Here is an 18,730-nt window from a genome sequence, read left to right on the forward strand (position 1 = left end):
GTGTGTCAAAGGCGATAACTAGAACGAAGGGAACAAGTGTGTTGAGTCTCTGAGCTGTGAGACCCTTGCTCCACACATATCTGAAGTTTTCCCATCAGTATTTAAGGCTATGTTGTCCCGTCAGCCCTGGGCAGTGGCATCACTGCATAAAGAGACCCCTGATGCCCCATGATCGGATCTGGCATGGATCATCGGTGGTGACCGTAAGCATTCTGCCTTGTTTGTTCCTCTCCAGCCCCAAAGCAGGGAGGAGGCTAGGGATAGGCAGGAGGGAGGTCTTGTTGCCATGAGCCAGCTTGGACTTGGTCCTCCTGTGGATGGAGAAGGGGGGATTTGGGGGTGTGATGCAATGAGAAATTTGGACTGGGGCTCGGGAGGATGTACTTAGAAGGAGGCAGGCTGGAGGCAGGCAGCTATCCCAGCTCTCCAGGTGAGAGGACGGGGGCTGAACTGGGGCAGGCGTGGCATGCGGGGAGATGGAGCACTGGGTCACAGACCAGCTTGGGGGATGAAGCACACAGGATTGGGCCGGTTTTGATGAGATATGAGGGTGTGAGAGGTTAGAAGTCAGGCTTCTGACTCATCAGTGACTGGTGCTGTTTCTGAGATGGGGACCACCAGGAGAGGAGTAGGTTTGGGACATGGACGAGGTGGAGGAGGAGGTGTCCTGTCTCAGATGTGCTGAATGGGAGTGTATGAGGGAGGTGGCTGTGTGGGCCTGGAGCTTAGGGGAAGTCGCTCTCAAGATACCAATCTGGAAGTCATCAGCACGCTGGCTGGCGGCAGTTCAGCCCACGCCTGGCCATCTGTTGGCTTGCAGTCAGGGCAGGCCTCTCTTAGAAGCTAGTCCTGCCAGAGGCTGGAGAGCAGGCTGCACAGTGGGCCAAGTGAACACAAGTGGACACAACCGTGCCTGATGAGGACACCTGGCATGGAGCTCAATTTGGCAAGTGGAGCGGGGAGAGCAACAGCCAGGGATTCCCCCTCCCGATGCCTGCTGTGCCGCCTCCTGCATGACTGGCCATGGTGATTTTTGTTTTCTTTTTAACTAAACATATATGTCTTTAATTTCTGAAAGTTAAGTTGGTGGAATGGTGACTCAGTGTGGATTCTTGGGGGGACAAATTTTCACTACCTTATTAACATTGATATATATATAGGTGTCCCCCTAAAAAAGTATACATACTTTAACAGCTGATAGCCCAATTTTGAAAATTATTTTAATAAACACTGTCTTTGTAATTATTCACATTGTGTGGATACATTTTTGGGGGCACACTTATTTTATAGCCTCACTTACAAATTATATCCCCGAAGATTAGCACCAGATGGCATGTATAAAGGTGTTCACGCCAGCCTTGTAGTAGGCATCAGTAACCTGTTAGAACCAATGGGATACTCATCGACAGGGGTGTGTTAAATAAACCATTATCTATGCTTACAAGGGAATGCTTACAAGTACTCAAAGTCTGAAGTTCCATAAGTGTTAGGTTAGGTGGCTCAGGAGGCGGAGTAGGAAATAAAGAGAGTTGAGTTAATCAGAAAAGGAAGAAAGGAAAGGCTTTATTTTGCGTCTCCGGGCGACCCACGAACTCCAAAGACAGGGCACGTGGATCCGCATTTTTCCTAGATTTAATGATCTCAGTTTCTGATAATAGCCGGACTGTTGAATCCTTTGGGAAGGGTGGAGGGGGATGGGGTGAGGTCAGAGCAGTTTTCAGCTCAGTGGAGGGGACAGTCGTGGAGGAGATAAGGAGATAAGGCGTTTACGGCGAGACTGAGGTAGGCGACTATGGTTTGGGACAACAGGGCCCCATAAGGGGACGCATGGCAGTGGAGGATTGGTGTCCCTGTGAAGGGAGGGGGCCAGGAGTGGAAGGTGCAGGGAGGCTGGAGCAGGGAGGCTGAAGGGCTCCGAGTGGGCTGCAGAGTGGCCGCTAGGATGGTGCCTAACGGGCAGAGGGCATGGAAACATGACTAAGAACGAGTGGGTTATAGGGCTATCATCAGGGAGGCAGGGAAGGGGTCCGGTGGCCAGCGGGCAGGTGGATTTGCCGTCAATACCCATGACTGAGATCTTGGGTATTGGATAAAGGAGCCCTAAAAAGGAGGGCAGGACAGAGAATGTAGCCCCCGTGTCGACCAGGAAGGTGACCCACTATAAAAAAAGCGCCCCCCTCCCAGTTGGCGCGGATCCATGTGCCCTGTCTTTGGGGTTCGTGGGTCACCCGGGGACGCAGAATAAAGCCTTTCCTTTCTTCCTTTTCTGATTATCTCGACTCTCTTTATTTCCTACGCCGCCTCCTGAGCCACCTAACCTAACAATAAGAACCAATTAGAAATACATTGTTAGGTGAGAAGTTGCAAAGCATTTTTAAAAAATATATTTTTATTGACTTCAGAGAGGAAGGGAGAGGGAGAGAGATAGAAACATCAATTATGAGAGAGAATCATTGCTCGACTGCCTCCTGCACGCCCCTCACTGGGGATTGAGCCTACAACCCAGGCACATGCCCTTGACTGGAATTGAACCTAGGACCCTTCAGTCTGCAGGCCGATGCTCTCTCCACTGAGCCAAACCGGCCGGGGCGCAAAGCATTATTATAATATATTCCCATTTTAGTAGACTACTAGGTGAATGTACATGGGAGAGCATTGGAAGCATAGATACCAAGTTGTCTAGAGTGGCAGCCTCTCGGGAGAAGGATGGGAAGGCTGGAGGGGAACATTTCAATTTCTACTTTCTGTACCCTTCCATTGTTTGGTTGAGGGTTTGACTTTGCATTACATTCAGAGCTGTCTGAGTCTTAGAAAACCTTCTCTTGACACTTGATGGTGCCTGAGGGCCCAGGCCAGGGCTGGACCTTGACATCACCCAGGCCAGAGCAGCAGGGCCCCTATTCAGGTACAGCTCCCCTGCTCACCTCTCACCGGCCATTTTTCTCGTTCTTTTGTCTCCTCCTCCCAGCCCCACCTCTTGCATTCCCTTTGCAAGATTACATCTTGCACTAGTGTATAATTTAGTTGATGTTATCTGGGCAGCTTTTTATGGTCAAGACAGTAACAGTCCACATGGGAACTGATAACCCCCGTTTCACCCAGGAGGCTGTGTCAGAACTTGCTCGGGTGGGTGGTGTCATGCCTTTTCAGTGATTTCTTGGGCCTGGTTTCTGAGATGGAGCCAGTGTCTGAACTCCTGCCTAGGGCTTTATTTTGTGATTAACAACACAAAATCACCCAAGGATATTTTTTCCATTGACTTTTAGAGAGAGTGGAAGGGAGGGGGAGAGATAGGGAGAAACATCCTTGTGAGAGAGACACATCTATGGGGTGGGGGTGAGGGGAAGGACTGAGCCTGCAATTTAGGCTCAGTGGAATCAAGGAATTTAGGCCCTTGACTGGAATCGAACCTGGGGCCCTTCAGTCCATAGATCAACGCTCCAACCACTGATCCAAACCAGCCAGGGTACCCAGGGCCTTTGGGATAGGCCTCAGCATAGGCAAATGTCAGCCATCAGGACTTTTGAAGATAATTAGACTTTCTGGATAAATCAGGGTTTCTGGATGGAAGAGAAGGAAAGGCCCCAACATTTTATTTTATTTTATTTTATTATCATTGTTTTTTAAATGAGATTAATTTTTTGTGACTTTTTATTGTTTTGTTTTTGTTTTAATCCTTACCCAAGGATATTTTTCCATTGATTTTCAGAGAGAGTGGAAGAGAGGGAAAGACAGAAGTATCGATGTGAGAGAAACACATCATTTGGTTGCCTCCTGCACATGTCGCGACCAGGGCCTTGGCCAGGGAGGAGCCTGCAATCGAGGTACATGCCCTTGAACCCGGGACCCTTTGGTCTACAGGCTGACGCTCTATCCACTGAACCATACCGGCCAGGACTTTGTTTTACTTTTTCAAGGGGCATTTTATATATTTTTATTGATTTCAGAGAGATAGGGAGAGGGAGAGAGAGAAACATCAACGATGAGAGAGAATCATTGTTAGCTGCCTCCTGCACGCCCCCTACTGGGGATCAAGCCCGAAACCTGGGCATGTGTCCTTGACCAGAATTGAACCCGGGACCCTTCAGTTTGCAGGCCAACGCTCTATCCACTGAGCCAAACCAACTAGGGCCCAATACTTTATTTTAAACATTCTGCATAAAACACTTCTAGAATGTATTAGTTTTCTTTTCTCTTTTCTTAGCAGCACACACTGAACATAGCGGAGGTGTTTCGCGTGAAGGCTGTTAGACTTACCATGAGATGGAACAGAACTGTCCCTGAGGGCCCAGTTCTGCTTCCAATAGTTTTGTACCTGGGCCCCTGTCAGGCTACCCCCTCACCCTTCCCGCCGTGGTCAGAGTGCCTGATACAGCACCCAGACCCCTTTTCTAACTTGTAGCTGTTCTTGTGCTCTGGGCTCAGCTGCCAGACACACTCTAGTTTGTTAGGAGGGTCTACATCAAAAATGAACATGATGTAATTGTCTCTCTTGTGAATCATCGGTGCCTGCTCAGGGCCCTAGGGCCTTTCTGAGTTGCCTTTCTTGGGTTCTGTGTGAGGCCAGGCATCAGGCAGACCATGCTCCCTTTCTGGCCAGCTGCCTGATGCCAAGCATGTGGTTTAAGCCGTGAAGCTTATATGCTCCTCTGTAAAATGAAACAAATTACTTGCAGGTTGTTAGGATTCAGCAGCACAGTGCCTATTTGTGTGATTGGATGAATGACAGTGCTTTATTGGTATTGGCAGATGACTAGGCTTTGAGGTGCAGAAGAGAAGCTGAGATCCCCATTTTAGAGGGGTGTGCCATGTCCTCGATTGTCCTGTTTCCGGGTGATTAAACTCTCTCTGTGTGTGTATATTATCCTCTCCTGAGGTCATGCTTAGAGGAAGAGAGAGAGAGAGAGAGAGAGAGAGAGAGATCAGTGTTGCTTCCCAACTGGGGAGCAAAACCTGCAATCCAGGCATGTACCCTGACCGAGAATCAAACCAGCAACCTTTTGGTGCATTGGGTGATGCTCAACCAACTGAGCCACTCTGGCCAGGCAGCCCTTGATTTTTTTAGATGCCGTTTTGGGCAATAGAAAGAAGGGGGGGTAAGGAGCTAGATAAAGGGACCTGGAAACTTGGGAGGATCTGGCCAAGCTGGAGAACAAGAGTGTAGATGGCTGAGGAGACGCAAGCTTCCTATTCGTCCTCTTCACTCTTGTGCCCCAGAAGCCTCTGTCTCCACCAATGCAAGGCAGACCGATCCCTCCTGACCAGACTCAAGCCCACCTCATCTCCATTTTGGCTTTCCCAGACTCATGTCCACCTCGGGCCTGTTCCCTCTTTATGTCACATTCCTACTTGGCTCTGTGGCTGCCTGCAGTCTACTCCCTCGGGGGTCATTGTCTGCGGGAGATGCAGACCAGGAGGCGGAGGCAGTGATTCAGTTGGAGAGGTGTGTTGAGAGGGAGCTGGAGTTAGAGGATGACAGTGCCATCCTCCATTTGGCCACAAGATGGTGCACCAGGACCACTCAGCTGCCCGAGAGCTGGGTTAGGGGTTGTGGCTGGAACAACCAAGCTGTGAGCCAGCCAAGCTAGGTCTCCTCTGCTGTTCTGGACAGCACCTGCCTGTGGTCGTTGTCCCCCAGGTCTCTCCTCTGAGCCCTACTTCCTTCACCCAAGTCCCAGTTGACCTTCTTAGATTAAGTAGGGCTCATGGCATGGTGTCTTCCTGTCTGTCCATCCCTTCTTATCCTCATCTCCCTGTGGCCCAGCTTCCTGGGTTGGGAAGGGGAAGGCCAGGGGACAGTTCCCTAGTGCGCTCTGCCTTGGTGTCAAGTGCAGCTGCTCCAGCCTTGACCTCAAGCTGTCCTCACTTCCCTCCACCTGGGTCATGCTGGCAGCTCTCAAAGTCAGAGCAGCAGCTACAGCAGTGTGCTTGCCGGCCATGAACCAGGGGTGTGGGGGGCACCAAGTAGGAGCTTGAGGCTCTCAGGATGTCAGGGCTGTTCTTTCTAGGTTCCCAGAGGCACTACTCCACTCTGGTCCTCCCACTGTGGTCCCTCCAGGAGAGGGAAAAGCCATCCTCAGGACAGACCCCCAACCTCCTTCAGCGCTCTGGGGGACATGTGGAGTGTATGTGGCAGGTACATGCATATAAGGTGACTTGGAAAGAGGTCCAAACCAGGTACCCCAAACTCTCTATAGGTACTCTAGGTACACACATCATGTTGCAATGAGGCAGTTATCAGGTGAATGACAATTCTCCTGCACCCCAAGTTTGTGGGGGGTGGGGAGGGCTTTCCATTGGCCTCCCTGGCTCCTGCCTCATTAAGCACCTACTGCTTGGATGATTACTTTAGAAAAAAAAAATCTATTCTTTACTGGAATATTGGCCTTCCTCCTCTGTTAGAGTATGAAGATCAAGGGCCTGAAGGGCCGCTTAGTAGGCCAGGCTGCTATTGCATAGCCTGATGCCCACTCTGCCTGTCTGCACCCAGCACGCTGCAGCGTGAGGGGCTGGGCTGTGTGCACACGGGTGTCCTGAGGAGTAGCAGGGGAAGGGGGTGTATGGAGGAACAGCTCTGACTCGGTGTTGGGCACTGCTTTTCTGGTGCTTGGCATTTGCCCAGACCTTGGCCACCCAGGCAATGGTTTCCAGGCCTTGACCTCAGCTGAGGCTTCGTGTTTGGTTGGCGGATGGGGCTTTCCCCTCTGAGGAGTCATCTGTGGTGTCCTCGCTGCTGCTCTTTTCTGCGGGCCCTGCTCTGGTGGCTGCTAGAGGCTTCCCAGCCCCAGGCCTCTCCTGCACCTGCTGGCAGTCCTGCCAGGGCCGCCCCATAGATACCCAGGCCTCTGGGCTCATCTCGAGCTCCTGAGTTACCCTCGGGGGCTGGGGTTGCAGAGAGTCAGTGTGATCCGGGCCTGGAGGTAACCCTACTCAACCCTCTTATTTTACCTGCAAAGCTGGGTCCAGGTGAGGCCCATGGGCTTGCCTATGATCTCCTGACACCGCCTTGGCTCCTCCTGTGCAATCCCTACATTCTATGATGTAATCCTTCATTTGTTCACTGAAGGAATAGGCCTCCGTATGCTCGGCCACCAACTCCGCGCAGTCAGAGAGGCGCTGCTTCTGGGGTCCTTGTAGTTACTACCCCAGGCCTTGCCACATGGTGTCTAGCTTGGAGATTAAATGGTTGGGAGACGAGGAATATGGGTGAGCCACAACCTGTGACCTGGCACACAGGGCCCTAAGTCCAGAAAATGGGGTTGTGGCTTCCCCACTTCCCCCGATCCTCAAACCTTTAAGCCCAGGGGAAATGAGGGTTCTGGAGGTAATCTTTCAGGCCTAGCCCAGGCTCCATGTCATTGCCATTCCTCCATTGCTTACATCATTCAGACCTAGCTTCTTCTATGAGGCAGCCTGAGCAGGCGACCACCCCTCTCCCAGGGGCTGGCCTAGGTCCGCAGTGCTGACCACACTTAATGTGGCCTATTACTGCTTCCCCTGCACAGTCCTGCCTGCCACCCCTCAGGACCGCCCGTGTGCACACGAGGATGGCAGAACACGTGCAGTGAGGGGGTCTGGTGCCCTATACAAGACCAGCGTGGATGCCTACTGCTCCTGCCACTTCCTGCCTGGCTCAAGCCTCTTGGCTCTGCTGGGCACAGGTATGGAATGGATCAGCTCTGCTCCTGGCCTGGGCTGCACACACCAGTTTCTGTGAGCGGCAGGGGATGAGGCTTCGTGCTGAGAGCAGCATGGCTCGCAGCCCCAGATGAGGCTCGATCCTGTAAGCCCATCCTTGAGGCCTAAGTCTAAACAAAATGAATATTTCCATGGCTTTGGTTCTAGGCACCGTGGAGCTGGCGGGATGCTCCAGCCAGGACCCGGCCTGACCTGGCTTCATCTCGCTGTGAGCAGCCTCTGGGAGCCATAAAACTGCCCTGCCCCCATGCAAGGGAGCTGCCGCTCTCTTTAGTGTCTTTCCTTAGCGTAGAACAGAAGCCCAGCATCCAGCGCTGGCAGGGCTGCTCAGGAGCCACCCATGGCATGGGCCAGCTTTTGAGCAAGCTCATTGCCACCGCCGGCCTTCCCTGGGCAGCCTGGCACCTGGCCACTCCGGACCACTTTACCTCTCTCCCTCCCACTCAGGCCAACTTCCATCTTCGGGGAAATGACAAGAAGCTCTTCCTTGTAGCCCCAGGTTCACTGCAGCCTCCAGGTTCTATAACTGCAGTGGCAGACCTGGAGAGGAAAGAGTTCACTCAAGGTCAAAGTACGTGGCAGCTGCAGAGGTGTGGCCCCTGCCTTCCAGGGTGAGGCTGGGTCTCCTGATTCCCAGGCGGGGCTGTGGCAGAGCAACACAGGGAAGCTGCCCTTCCAGTCCTGTGTCCTGAGACGCGTCCTGTGGAGCCAGGGTGGGGTGTCCCGGTGAGGGGCTATTCGACGGTTCTCCGGCTCTCCGCGCAGGCAGAGAACTTCTTGGAACTTGCCCTGGGTGCAGCTGTAACCAGTTCTGCCCCTCCCTTTGGCACATGGGACCATTCCCTACCTGGCACCCTCCTGACTGTTGGATAGGTTGACTTCCTCATGGGATATGAGCGATGCTTTCATTCTTCCAGCCACAGGGACGAGGTGTTCTGGAGAGCATGAGGGCAATTAAATGTGGCTCTGCTATCACCTGCCACCTGTCTCAGAGCAGGGAGAAGGGTGGTGAACTGGGCCAGACATCCTGCTGCCTCCTGGACATGGGGAGTGACACTCGCATTCGATCCCTGTATCTGATATGCTGGTGGGTGGTGTCACTGGCCCCAGATAGCAGCTGGGCCACCTCTGCAGATCAGTCCCATCCTCTTTTGCAAATGCCTCACCTCATTGAAAGGCCTCAGGCATGAAATAAAATGCTGGTTCAGGGACTGAGGAAGGAGAACTCCGGGCCTCTCGCTGCAGGAGCTCTGCCCTGCACCAGCTGAAACCCAGTAGCTTGCATGCGGCTGTGCCAGCAGTAGACTCCAGGTTCTTCCCAAGACTGCTGGCCCGCCAGCCCGGGGGCTTCCCATGGAGCAAAGGTTGCCCTTGGCTGTACCTCCTGCCTGCTCCTGTGGCCCCCAGGGCAGCAGCTCCAGGGGTAGCAGGTGGTGCAGTTAGGTCCTACCTCTGGGGCTGCCCATAGCTCTGCGATCTTGATGGTAGGTGAGGTGACGTGGGCTTGGGGACAGGAGTCCCAAGTTTCAAGCCAGCTCTGTTGCTCCTTTGCCAGGAGAGAGCAGAGGAGGGCCTATGTGTTTGCATGCCTAGGCTGCACGAGGCCCCCGCAGCCTTCATGACGGAGGAGAACGTGCTTGAGCCCGTGGGGCAGAAAGGGACCACGGGAAGCAAGGGCAGGGGCATTCTGTGGAGCCCTGAGTAGGACAGCCTGAGCAACAGCCTGCAGTCAAGCACCCAGCACCTGCCAGGGGCTGAGGGTTTTAGCTGGGGAGCTCTGGGTGGGATCCTTTCTGCCCGGAGAGATGGACTGTGCGGGGCTGGGCTGAGTCCTCTCCGTAGCACTGCCTCTGTTCAGGGTCTGTGGCGGGTGCCCTGGGAGGCGGGCACTATAGGGGCCTTCACTGGGTGACCAGCCTTTAGCCTGGGTTCAGAGAGATTCCACAGGCTGCTCAGGGCCAAGCTGTGAGATAGGATCCAAACCCAGGAGACTGGCTCCAAAGCCCAGGCTTTCTCCCCTGCCCCACTGAGCCACCTGAGAAGTAATATCCTGAGACCAGTGAGCCAGCAAAACGGGGCTGCAGAGGAAGCCTGGTGCTATAGCGACCAGTAGGGATGACGGGTGGGCCCTGCACTGGCCAGGGCAAGAGGCCATGGACATCTTAGTTGGAGGCAGGGGCAGTGCCAAAGGTCTGGACGGGGAATGGCAGGCGGCACCCAAGAGAGGGTAAGAGGAACTGCCATTTGACAGGAAGAGTTGGAACTCGGTTAGTTGGTACTGCACGAGGTTAGCAGGGAGTCTGTGATGTGCTCTGGCAGAGGCCTGGAGGCGAAGAGGATGCTTAGTCTGTGCTTCAGGCCCCAGGTAAAGCCAGGGTTAATGGTTTCCATGCTGTGGCTCCCACACTGGGAGCTCCAGATGTAGTGCTCTGACCCTGCAAGCCAGGCCGCCAGTGCACACATCTGCTTTGGAGCTGATATGAAGAAGAGGTCTCACCCACCCCCAGAGCCGGGGGAGGAGACTCAGGCACAGCACATTCGCTGAGGGTGGGGGGGCTCTGGCTCCGTCGGGCCACCAGCCTGGCCATCTGGTCACATCTGTGCATCTGTTTGAGTTTCCCTGCTTTGAGCCCCCAAAGTTGCAGCATCCGAGAGCCTCGGGGGGCAGAGTGAGTATTGGAGCCAGAGCCCAGGTCTGGTCCCTTCAAAGCAGACCCCTCACCTGGGCCAGGGGAGAGGTATAACCGGCTACAGTGCCCTGCGCCCTCACAGGGAGTGGCAGGATGGGCACACTAGGTTCTAGGGAGCATGTCTGCACATCTGGTTTCACTCAGCGGGCCGCAATTCCTGAAAACCCCTGAGCTCCCCAGGAGAGTGTTGCTGAGTGACCTCTGGAAAAGCAGAAGTGAAGTCTGGGAACACACTGTCCTCTCACACTCTGCCGTGGCCAGCTGGCCAGCAGGGTCCCTCTGTGGGCCATGAGGCCATGGGTGAGTCTAGAGCAGGGGGCTGCCCCGCCTAGGATACTGTGCCAGGGGTTGCCTCTATGCCTGTTGGGCCCCTGGACTGCGTGGGGCCAAGACCCTCCCTCCCTGTCTTCCTAGGGCCCTTAGGAAGGGGCTGTAGAGGCGTGGGGGCTAGCGAGGCCACGTGCCTCCTGCCCTTGGGAGCTCTGGAGGGGCTGAAAGATCACTTTCAGGGCTGGCAGGCTCTGGGAAAGCTTTCAAAAAGTGGATGGAGAGCAGGGCTGCCCAGCTGCCACCTCTCAAGGCTTGGCTAGGGCTGGCTGCCAAGCCCACACTCTGTCCTGCAGAGAGTGCAGATCAGGCTAGGGTTCCCCAGGCCCCCTCTTAATCAAGGGCTGGAGTAGTAATCAGAGGTGCCAGCTGGGGTCAGGGCTTTACCCCTGGGGGGGGTCCTGGACCAGAAGACCTGGGTTGAGGAGTAGGCAGGAGGTGGCAGGACAGATGGAAACTGCGGGGCCAGCTTGAATCTGGTGTGGTCCTTCCTAGGAGCCCTGGGAGGAAGAGCCACGCCAGGTGGTGGTGGGCTACAGCCCGCCCAGGCACCTTCGGAGAGCTCAGCTGGGCCCTGCTGGAGCCGCAGCCATGGTCTCTGACACAGGCAACCGCAGGGTGGACAGCAGTGCCCGTGGAAGAGGAGGGGCCGGGGCTCTCACTTTCCAGGCGGGGGTGTGCCCTCCAGTTCAGCTGCTCTGGCTGGGCCTGAGGAAGCAGCCCTGTTTCCTGCACTTCAAGGGCTTCTTTCTAGGACATCATCCTGTGGACTTCCCTGGAGCACTTGCTGGGGGCAGAGGTCACAGGCAGGCCACCCTAGGTGGAGAATAGCACTGGTAGGGCCCAGGAGTCCAGGGCTGAGGCTGAAGCAGTGCTAGGACTGAGGGCATGGGGCCTCAGGCTGTGGGGAGGTGGTAGGGCTCTAGCTCTGGGGTCACAGGGGCTGCTGGGTAAAGGTGACTAACTCGTTTGAGGACTTCAACCTTATAATGGTGAAGAGAATGGACTTGGGAGCAGGAGCCCAGCAAAAGGGCCCTGTGGTGGGGGTGAGGTTGCCTGGGTTGCGCCCGGAAATGGAGTTGGGGGAACGTCACCAGAACGTCAGGACAGGCAGCACTGGGCAGTGGAAGAGGTGTGGGAAGGTCCTGGGCAGGGTGAGGAGTGCTGAGGCGCAGGCCCACGGCCCTCAGGTGAGGCCGGCGGCACTGGGAAGCTGTGTTGTTTGGCTTCCTTTGTGGAGGGATATAGGTCAGAATGCAGAGTGAACTTCTGATAGCAGCAGCATCTTCTTGGACATGAGAAATCGTCCTCTGAGGAAGCCTTTTACTGTGAGATCCAAGCTGACCAGACATTCTTGGTGCCAGGCCACAGATGGGAGGTTTTGGGGTAGACAGCTGGGCATGTGGGTAGACCAGTGCGGTACCCCGAGTCTGTGCTAACCAGAACACTGCTCAGCTTCAGCCCAGGCATGTCTGGGGCTCTCTGGGGCCATCACTGGGGCCGTCAGGCTGCTGAGCTCAAGGCGCAGAGCAGAACTAGCCCCTGCCTTCCCAGAGCCCCTGGCGTCCTCGGCTGCCCTCGGGGGCTGGGCCAGGGCTGGGTGGCCAGGTCTCCCACGAAGCTCTCAACAAGTTCCAGGCCTCTCCTCCTGTGCTCAGATCCCACCCCCCAGTCACACCCCCTCCTCCTCACGTCCCTGGGAGGGAGCAGGAAGCTGAGGGTGGGGGATGGGGTGGGAGGTTTCTAACGGGCCTCCTCCAGCCCTGAGGACTGTCCAAAGGGCTTGGGGCTGCCAGCCACGGCCCAGCCGCCAGCTTCTCGGATAGGGTCAGAGCTGGTTCAGAAGCCCTGTGTGGGCCCAGCTGAGGGATCCAAGTCGCCTTCCTGGCTGGCAGGCTGTCCCCTCTCCTTGGGTCACAGGGAGACACGAGGCTCGGCCAGGGAAAGTGGTCTGGAACGGCCCTTCGACAGTGTCCCTGGGGACTTTTAAAAATGAGTTTCCTGGTAAGGAAGACTCTTAGGCCTTGGGCAGGATTCTCGGTAGAGTCTCCCGGGTTTGCTCTGATCTGACAAACGCCAGCAGAAACCACCCGCTGTCGGCCTTCCAGCAGTGCCGGGAGCCGTGGCTTCCCCAGATGCAGCGTCAGCAAAATGAAGCAGCCAAGGCACAGGGGGTTTGCCTTAAGGCCCGCGCCCCTCCCCGGGCTTAGCGGGGGGCTGCAAAGGAGAGCCCACCCTTGGCTTTACTCTCCAGGTTAAATGCACACGTCCTTAGCTTCTCGAGGAATGGCTGATACCACAAGTGATGCCAGAGGCTCGCCCATGAGTCATGACGGGCCAAGGCCTCTGTCAGGTGGGCAGTGAGTGTCCAGGCTGCCTCTGAGGCCATGGGGTGCCATCCAGAGATGCAGGTGGAGGCTCTGGCCTCTCTGCCACCTGCCAGCCTTTGTGGGACTAAAGTCTGTCTGGGCAGGTAGGTGTTTGTTTGGAAGGCCCATCCTGGGCCAAGGGCTATGGGAGGATGTGGTCAAGGATGCAAAGGGAGGAGAGGAGACCAGAGTTGGAATGGACAGAATCCATGAGGCCTGACCCACATCTCAGCCCCTCTGTGTTTGACTGTTGGACTCTGGTCAGTTTTCGTATTCGCTCAGACTTCTGTTGTCTGAGTCTGTGACGTGGGCATGCCTGGGAGGCCCAGCACACCCGTTGCTCCCGGCAGGGGCTAGGTACTCACCAGGGCCTCATCTGTTTCCAGTTAAAGTGGGTGTTGCTTCCCCCTTATGTTGGGGGTGCTGACTCCCACCTGGCCAGGGCCAGGTGTTGGATGGAGTCAGTGGGGGTTGGAGAGGGTAATTGGCGGTGGGGGAGTTGTTGAGTAAGCCAAGGGGAGAGAAGTGGACAGGTTTGGGCCAGGCTTGGCTTCCAGCTACTGTCTGCTCCACAGCCTCCCCTAGTGGGGATTTGAGCATCTGCATCTGCTGTGCCCAGGCCAGAACACCCACCCACTTTTCTTTCAAGTATCACAATACTTATTGAGAGATGAAAGTATATAAAATCAGGGCATGAACATGACTTGATAAATTCATTAGACTTAATTTCAGTCTATCTATATAAAAGCCAAACAACCAGAACAACAGAACGACCGGAATGACCGGTTGCTATGACATGCACTGTGGCAGCCTACCGGCCGATGGGGGCCTGATTGTGTCCCTCCCCACGGCCGGCCCCTCCCCCAATTGCCCCCCCCAATCGGGGGCGGGGCCAGCCGGTCAACCTCCTGCATCCCCCCCCCCGCTGGCCGGACCCCACCCATGCATGAATTTGTGCACCGGGCCTCTAGTACTAGAATAAGAGGGACCAATTCATATTCTCACCATTCGTTTCACATCTACAAAAACCACTTCAAGGACACTAACAATCTCTCAAAACTGATCAGTTTTGTTCAAGTAAACCATGTTTCTTTTAAAAGAACTTGTGCCCTTGCCCAGGGTCAAGGATATTAACATCTAGCACATAAAGCCCATTACAGGTAGAAATACAGGTGATATACTATTTTTTAAAAAATAAATATTTTATTGAATTTTTTTACAGAGAGGAAGGGAGAGGAATAGAGAGTTAGAAACATTGATGAGAGAGAAACATCCATCAGCTGCCTCCTGCACACCCAGTACTGGGGATGTGCCTGCAACCAAGGTACATGCCCTTGACCGGAATTGAACCTGAGACCCTTGAGCCCGCAGGCCAACGCTCTATCCACTGAGCCAAACCGGCTAGGCCAGGTGATATACTATGACATCAACAACCATCAGTTACAGTTAAGGATTTTTCTGTAACAGCCAAATGAATAATCAAATAATGTAACAGCTGGATTATTACTGAGCAGTAATACTGGGTCTCACCTGTACTTCTCCCACCTGAGCCTTATTCTAGGCATAAGTGGGCCAGGGCCTGACGGGTGATGGGGCGAAGTAGAGCCCCGGGCAGACGGCCTGGGGTGAGAACATAGGAGTGTGCACAGTACTTTGGGCAAAAAGACAGCAGGATCCATGTCAGCTTTTCCCTGCTGTACCTTGCCCTTAGTTCTGTTCTCCTTTAGCTTGGCCATGGGAGAAAAGCGGGTGTGAATGGTAGAGCGACGGTGAAGGCAGCAGATGGTGAAGGCCTCCTGCAGCCTCATGAGTTTAAAGTTCACTCTGTGTGCCCAGGAGCCGCAGAGGACTTGAGTGCTGCCTGCTCCCGGGTGCCACCCAGAGATGCAGGTGGGAGGGGTGTACTCCTCCCTCCCCCCACCCCCTCCCACATGCTCTCCCATCTCTCCTTTAGCACATCTGACTCTAGGCTGGGAGCACTGATGGGGTCCAGGGAGGGGCATCACAGGGGTCCCTTAAGCCTGTCGGTGGATTATATGCCCTACTCTTCTTTAAGCAACCAGGATAGCATGGCCTCCTAGGCTCTCAGACACACAGGCCCTGGTCAGGGGGCTGGTGGAAATGGTCACCTTTCCTGCTGTCCTCCGGGTAACCTCCCCAGTGGAGGAAAGCATGTGGTCCCTGCAGCAGAGGCAGCTCCGGCTGTTGAGCCTTCATACACACATACATGCGCCCATGGACCCGTCTCAGCCACCGTCCTTGGTAGGCCATCACTGCCAGTGTCCCCTTTCAGATTTCAGGAGTGACTCTTGTGCTGTCTTCACCAACCCTCTGCCCAGTCTTTCATTCCTTCAGCAGCTCTTTACCGAGCATCAAAATGCACCAGAACTACTCTGTTTTAGACTCTAGGCTGCCACAGTGAAAGTCCCAGCTGTCACGGAGCTTATATGTCCTCTGCGCAAGGGGATTTGTGTTACAAAGAAAAGTGGCACAAGGGAAGGGTGACGGGGCTGCAGCAGACGCCTCTGAGGAGGGGGTGTTTGAGGAGCGAGCCTCACTTTCCAGGCAAGGGACAGGAAGGGCCCTGAGATGAGGATGCACCACCGAGTGGTGTGGGCTGTTTGGTGTTTTAAGAAGATCGCTCTGGCTGTGTGTGGAGAATAGACTGGGCAGTGGGAAGCGGGCAGAAGCGGGAGACTGTGGGGTTGTTGCCCTGATCCCCTGGGTCTCACTTGTCCTTCCTCAGTCCTTTCCTCTCTTTCCTCACCACTGTCCCTAAGAGCTCAGGAGAGCCTGTGAGATGGGCTTGGCTGCCCCAGCCTCTCCAGCTTCCTCTCCACCTAACACGTTTGCTCTCTAGGCCACTTGTCACTTACACCAGCCTCCTGGCTGTTGACCTGTGTGTTTTCCTGTCCCTGCCCTCTGCTGTGGCCCAGCCTAGCATGTCCTCTCGCCTTCTCAGTCCTATCTTGGTGCCTTCTCTACTCTCCCCACAGGGCTACGGCATGTCCTTTATTTCATCTGTATGATTTCTGCCTGGGGGTGTGCTGGATTGCTCTACTAGCCCGGAGGCTGTGGAAGGCAGGGCGTGTGCCTTATTCTGCTCCTGGTCAGGGTCACCCCAGAGCCTGCCTGCAGAAGGACCTCAAAGGCTTGTGAATGGCACCTTCGGTTGGAGTTTCCGGCCTTGTCATTTGAAGGAACAATGGTTCTACTTGTGCTTAGACTGTACTGTGCTTGGACAGTATACTGGCTCATGGCCCAAGGGTCTGGGGCATCTCCAGGGCCTTGGCTGATTGCTTTGGAGTAGGCCCTGAGCCAACAGGGAGGTGGAGGTGGAGACAGGAAGTTAGGGGAGCAGCAGGACTCAACTCCAGGGGAGCGGCTAGGGCTGGGAATCAGGGTCGGGATGAGGAGACTCAGCATGGCCAGCCCTCACACCCCACCCTTGGGTTTCAGACCTGAAGCTGCACCTGCAGAGCACTGACTACGGCAACTTCCTGGCCAACGAGGCATCACCACTGACAGTGTCCGTCATTGATGACCGGCTCAAGGAGAAGATGGTGGTGGAGTTCCGCCACATGAGGAACCACGCCTATGAGCCACTCGCCAGCTTCCTGGATTTCATTACGTGAGTGTGCTCTACAGTGCCTTGCCTCCTCCCCAGCTGGGCAGGACGGCTGCATCTGATGGACCTGGCCCAGCATGGCTTATTAGGTCAGCTGCCTGTAGAGTCCTCCTGGGCTATATGGCTGGGCTGGTCATTCAATAACACTGGACCTCCAGGCCACTTCCCATAGAGGAGGGTCACCAGCCACTTCACTTCTGGCTAGGATACTGGTGGGCAGGCACGTATCCCATGTTGTGGTGCTGGGTGTAGCCCCTTTCCCTGCACCACTGGTGTGACAGAGATTGGGGTGGGGAACCCTTTCCTCACTCACAGCACCCACAATGAACACTCGCTGGGCCCCTGACCCCCATGTCAGGGTCAGGGATCAGGGGTCAGGGATGGACAGAGCTCTGAAGAGCCAGGTTCATGGGATGGGCCATTCAGGCTTTCTGACCATGGGCCTGGGTTTCAGGGAGAAAGAATGGTGGGCTTGGGAGTGGAAGCTGAACATCTGGCTGCCTTTCCCAGTTCTGGCCAGGCCGCCATGCTTACGACCCTTGACTGCCCAGTCTCCCCATTGTCTAACCCTTGGGTGTAGCCCTGCCTCCACTAAGCTCCTGGCAGTGCTGAGAGAGGAAAGGCCTTGTGACCTGCAGGCTAGGGGAGGGCACTTGGACAAGGCAACCTGTGCTCGCTGAGTGTACTTCTGGAAACAGGGAGGTAGAGAGACCCCTGTGCAGTAACGGCCCAGGAACCATGAGCCAGGGCCTGATGGACAAACAGAGGGCCTCTGTCCACGTGGCTGCCTCACCCGTGGCGAGCAGAGGCATGTCAGAGGCTGGCTTATAGGAGTTTGCCCTGAGTTGGCGGAGTGTGTGTGAGTTGTGGGGAAGGAAGGTTTCCAGGCAGTCTCCTGGGTACCACCTTGCTTTGCCCGTTCCCTGATTGCGGTGTCCTCACCCTCTTCCTTGAGACCTGACATACCTGCCCTGTCTTTGCAGGGACAGGGCTAGATTTCTGCTGCCTAGCCTGATACCCTCCACTGCCCACCCCCAGGAGCAGCCACTTACTCACGATCCACTAGGTCAGGTGGTGTCAGCAGCTATAAGAGCACCAACCTCAGGCAGGGGCCACAGGCTGGGACACCCAAAGGGCTCAGGGAACCTACCCAGGATGGGAAGCAGGCTCTCTCCACAGGGCAATGAAACATCAATTTGTTGTTTTTTATGCATTCATTGATTGCTTCTCGTATGTGCTCTGCCTGGAGATTGAGCTCGCAACCTTGGTGTATTGGGATGACACTTTAACTAACTGAGCTACCCGGCCAGGGCCTTTACAGTGTACTCTTTCTACTTATAAAAAAAAAAAAAAAAGTTTGTGCCCAGCTGGTGCCCTGGGGCCCCTTGCTGTCCTGACTTAACCCATAATCACTGCCCTAGCCCCGGTCAAGGTACAACTGAAAGAAAAAAAAAAAGTAAAACTGACATGGTCATTCTGGGGCAGGAGTTCAGAGATGAGGTGTGTCTTGTGCCGTAGCATTGGGGAATCATGCCACAGAACCCCATTTGTCAATCAACCCCTAGACTGGGCCTGTGTATCCCTTGCCTCAAGGCCAGAGCTGAGGACATACAAGGAAACTGTGTGTTTATTGCCAGAGCCTGGCCTTCATCTTGTTTGCACAAGGTTCCTCCAGTTTCCTGATGAATGTTCTGGTCTTTCTTGCTGGGCTGGCCAGAGGAGGCCTGACCCAACCCCATGCCAGTGGTCAGAGGGCAGATGTCCTGCATCCCGCTTGGCCACCTGCCTATGTAGCTCGCCCCTGGCCTTTCTTGGTGCTCTTAGAGGCTTGGTCTCTGCCTGCCAGGCCATGAAACTGGAGAGAGCTCTGAGCGTGACTGAGGCCACACAGCCGCCAGCTCTTTGCTGGAGGTTGGCTGTAAGCACCAAGTATGCTTAGAGCAGCCAAGCGCTATTCTGTGGCAGCCTGTCACTTCCCGCCCCTTCCATTCACGGGTGATTGTGGCTTATAGTCTCCC

At 55.1% G+C, this 18,730-nt stretch overlaps 1 protein-coding gene across 1 annotated transcript in view; it reads left to right on the top strand.

Moving 5' to 3' along the window:
- ATP6V0D1 (ATPase, H+ transporting, lysosomal 38kDa, V0 subunit d1) overlaps nt 1-18,730 on the top strand; it is a 37,131-nt gene that overhangs the window by 6,790 nt on the left and 11,611 nt on the right. Inside the window, exon 2 of the mRNA XM_006769783.2 lies at nt 16,544-16,715. Coding sequence (XP_006769846.1) covers nt 16,544-16,715 — 172 coding nt within the window. The remainder of the gene's footprint in view (nt 1-16,543; nt 16,716-18,730) is intronic.

Source organism: Myotis davidii, unplaced genomic scaffold (genome assembly GCF_000327345.1).
Source record: "Myotis davidii unplaced genomic scaffold, ASM32734v1 scaffold243, whole genome shotgun sequence".
NCBI lineage: Eukaryota > Metazoa > Chordata > Mammalia > Chiroptera > Vespertilionidae > Myotis > Myotis davidii.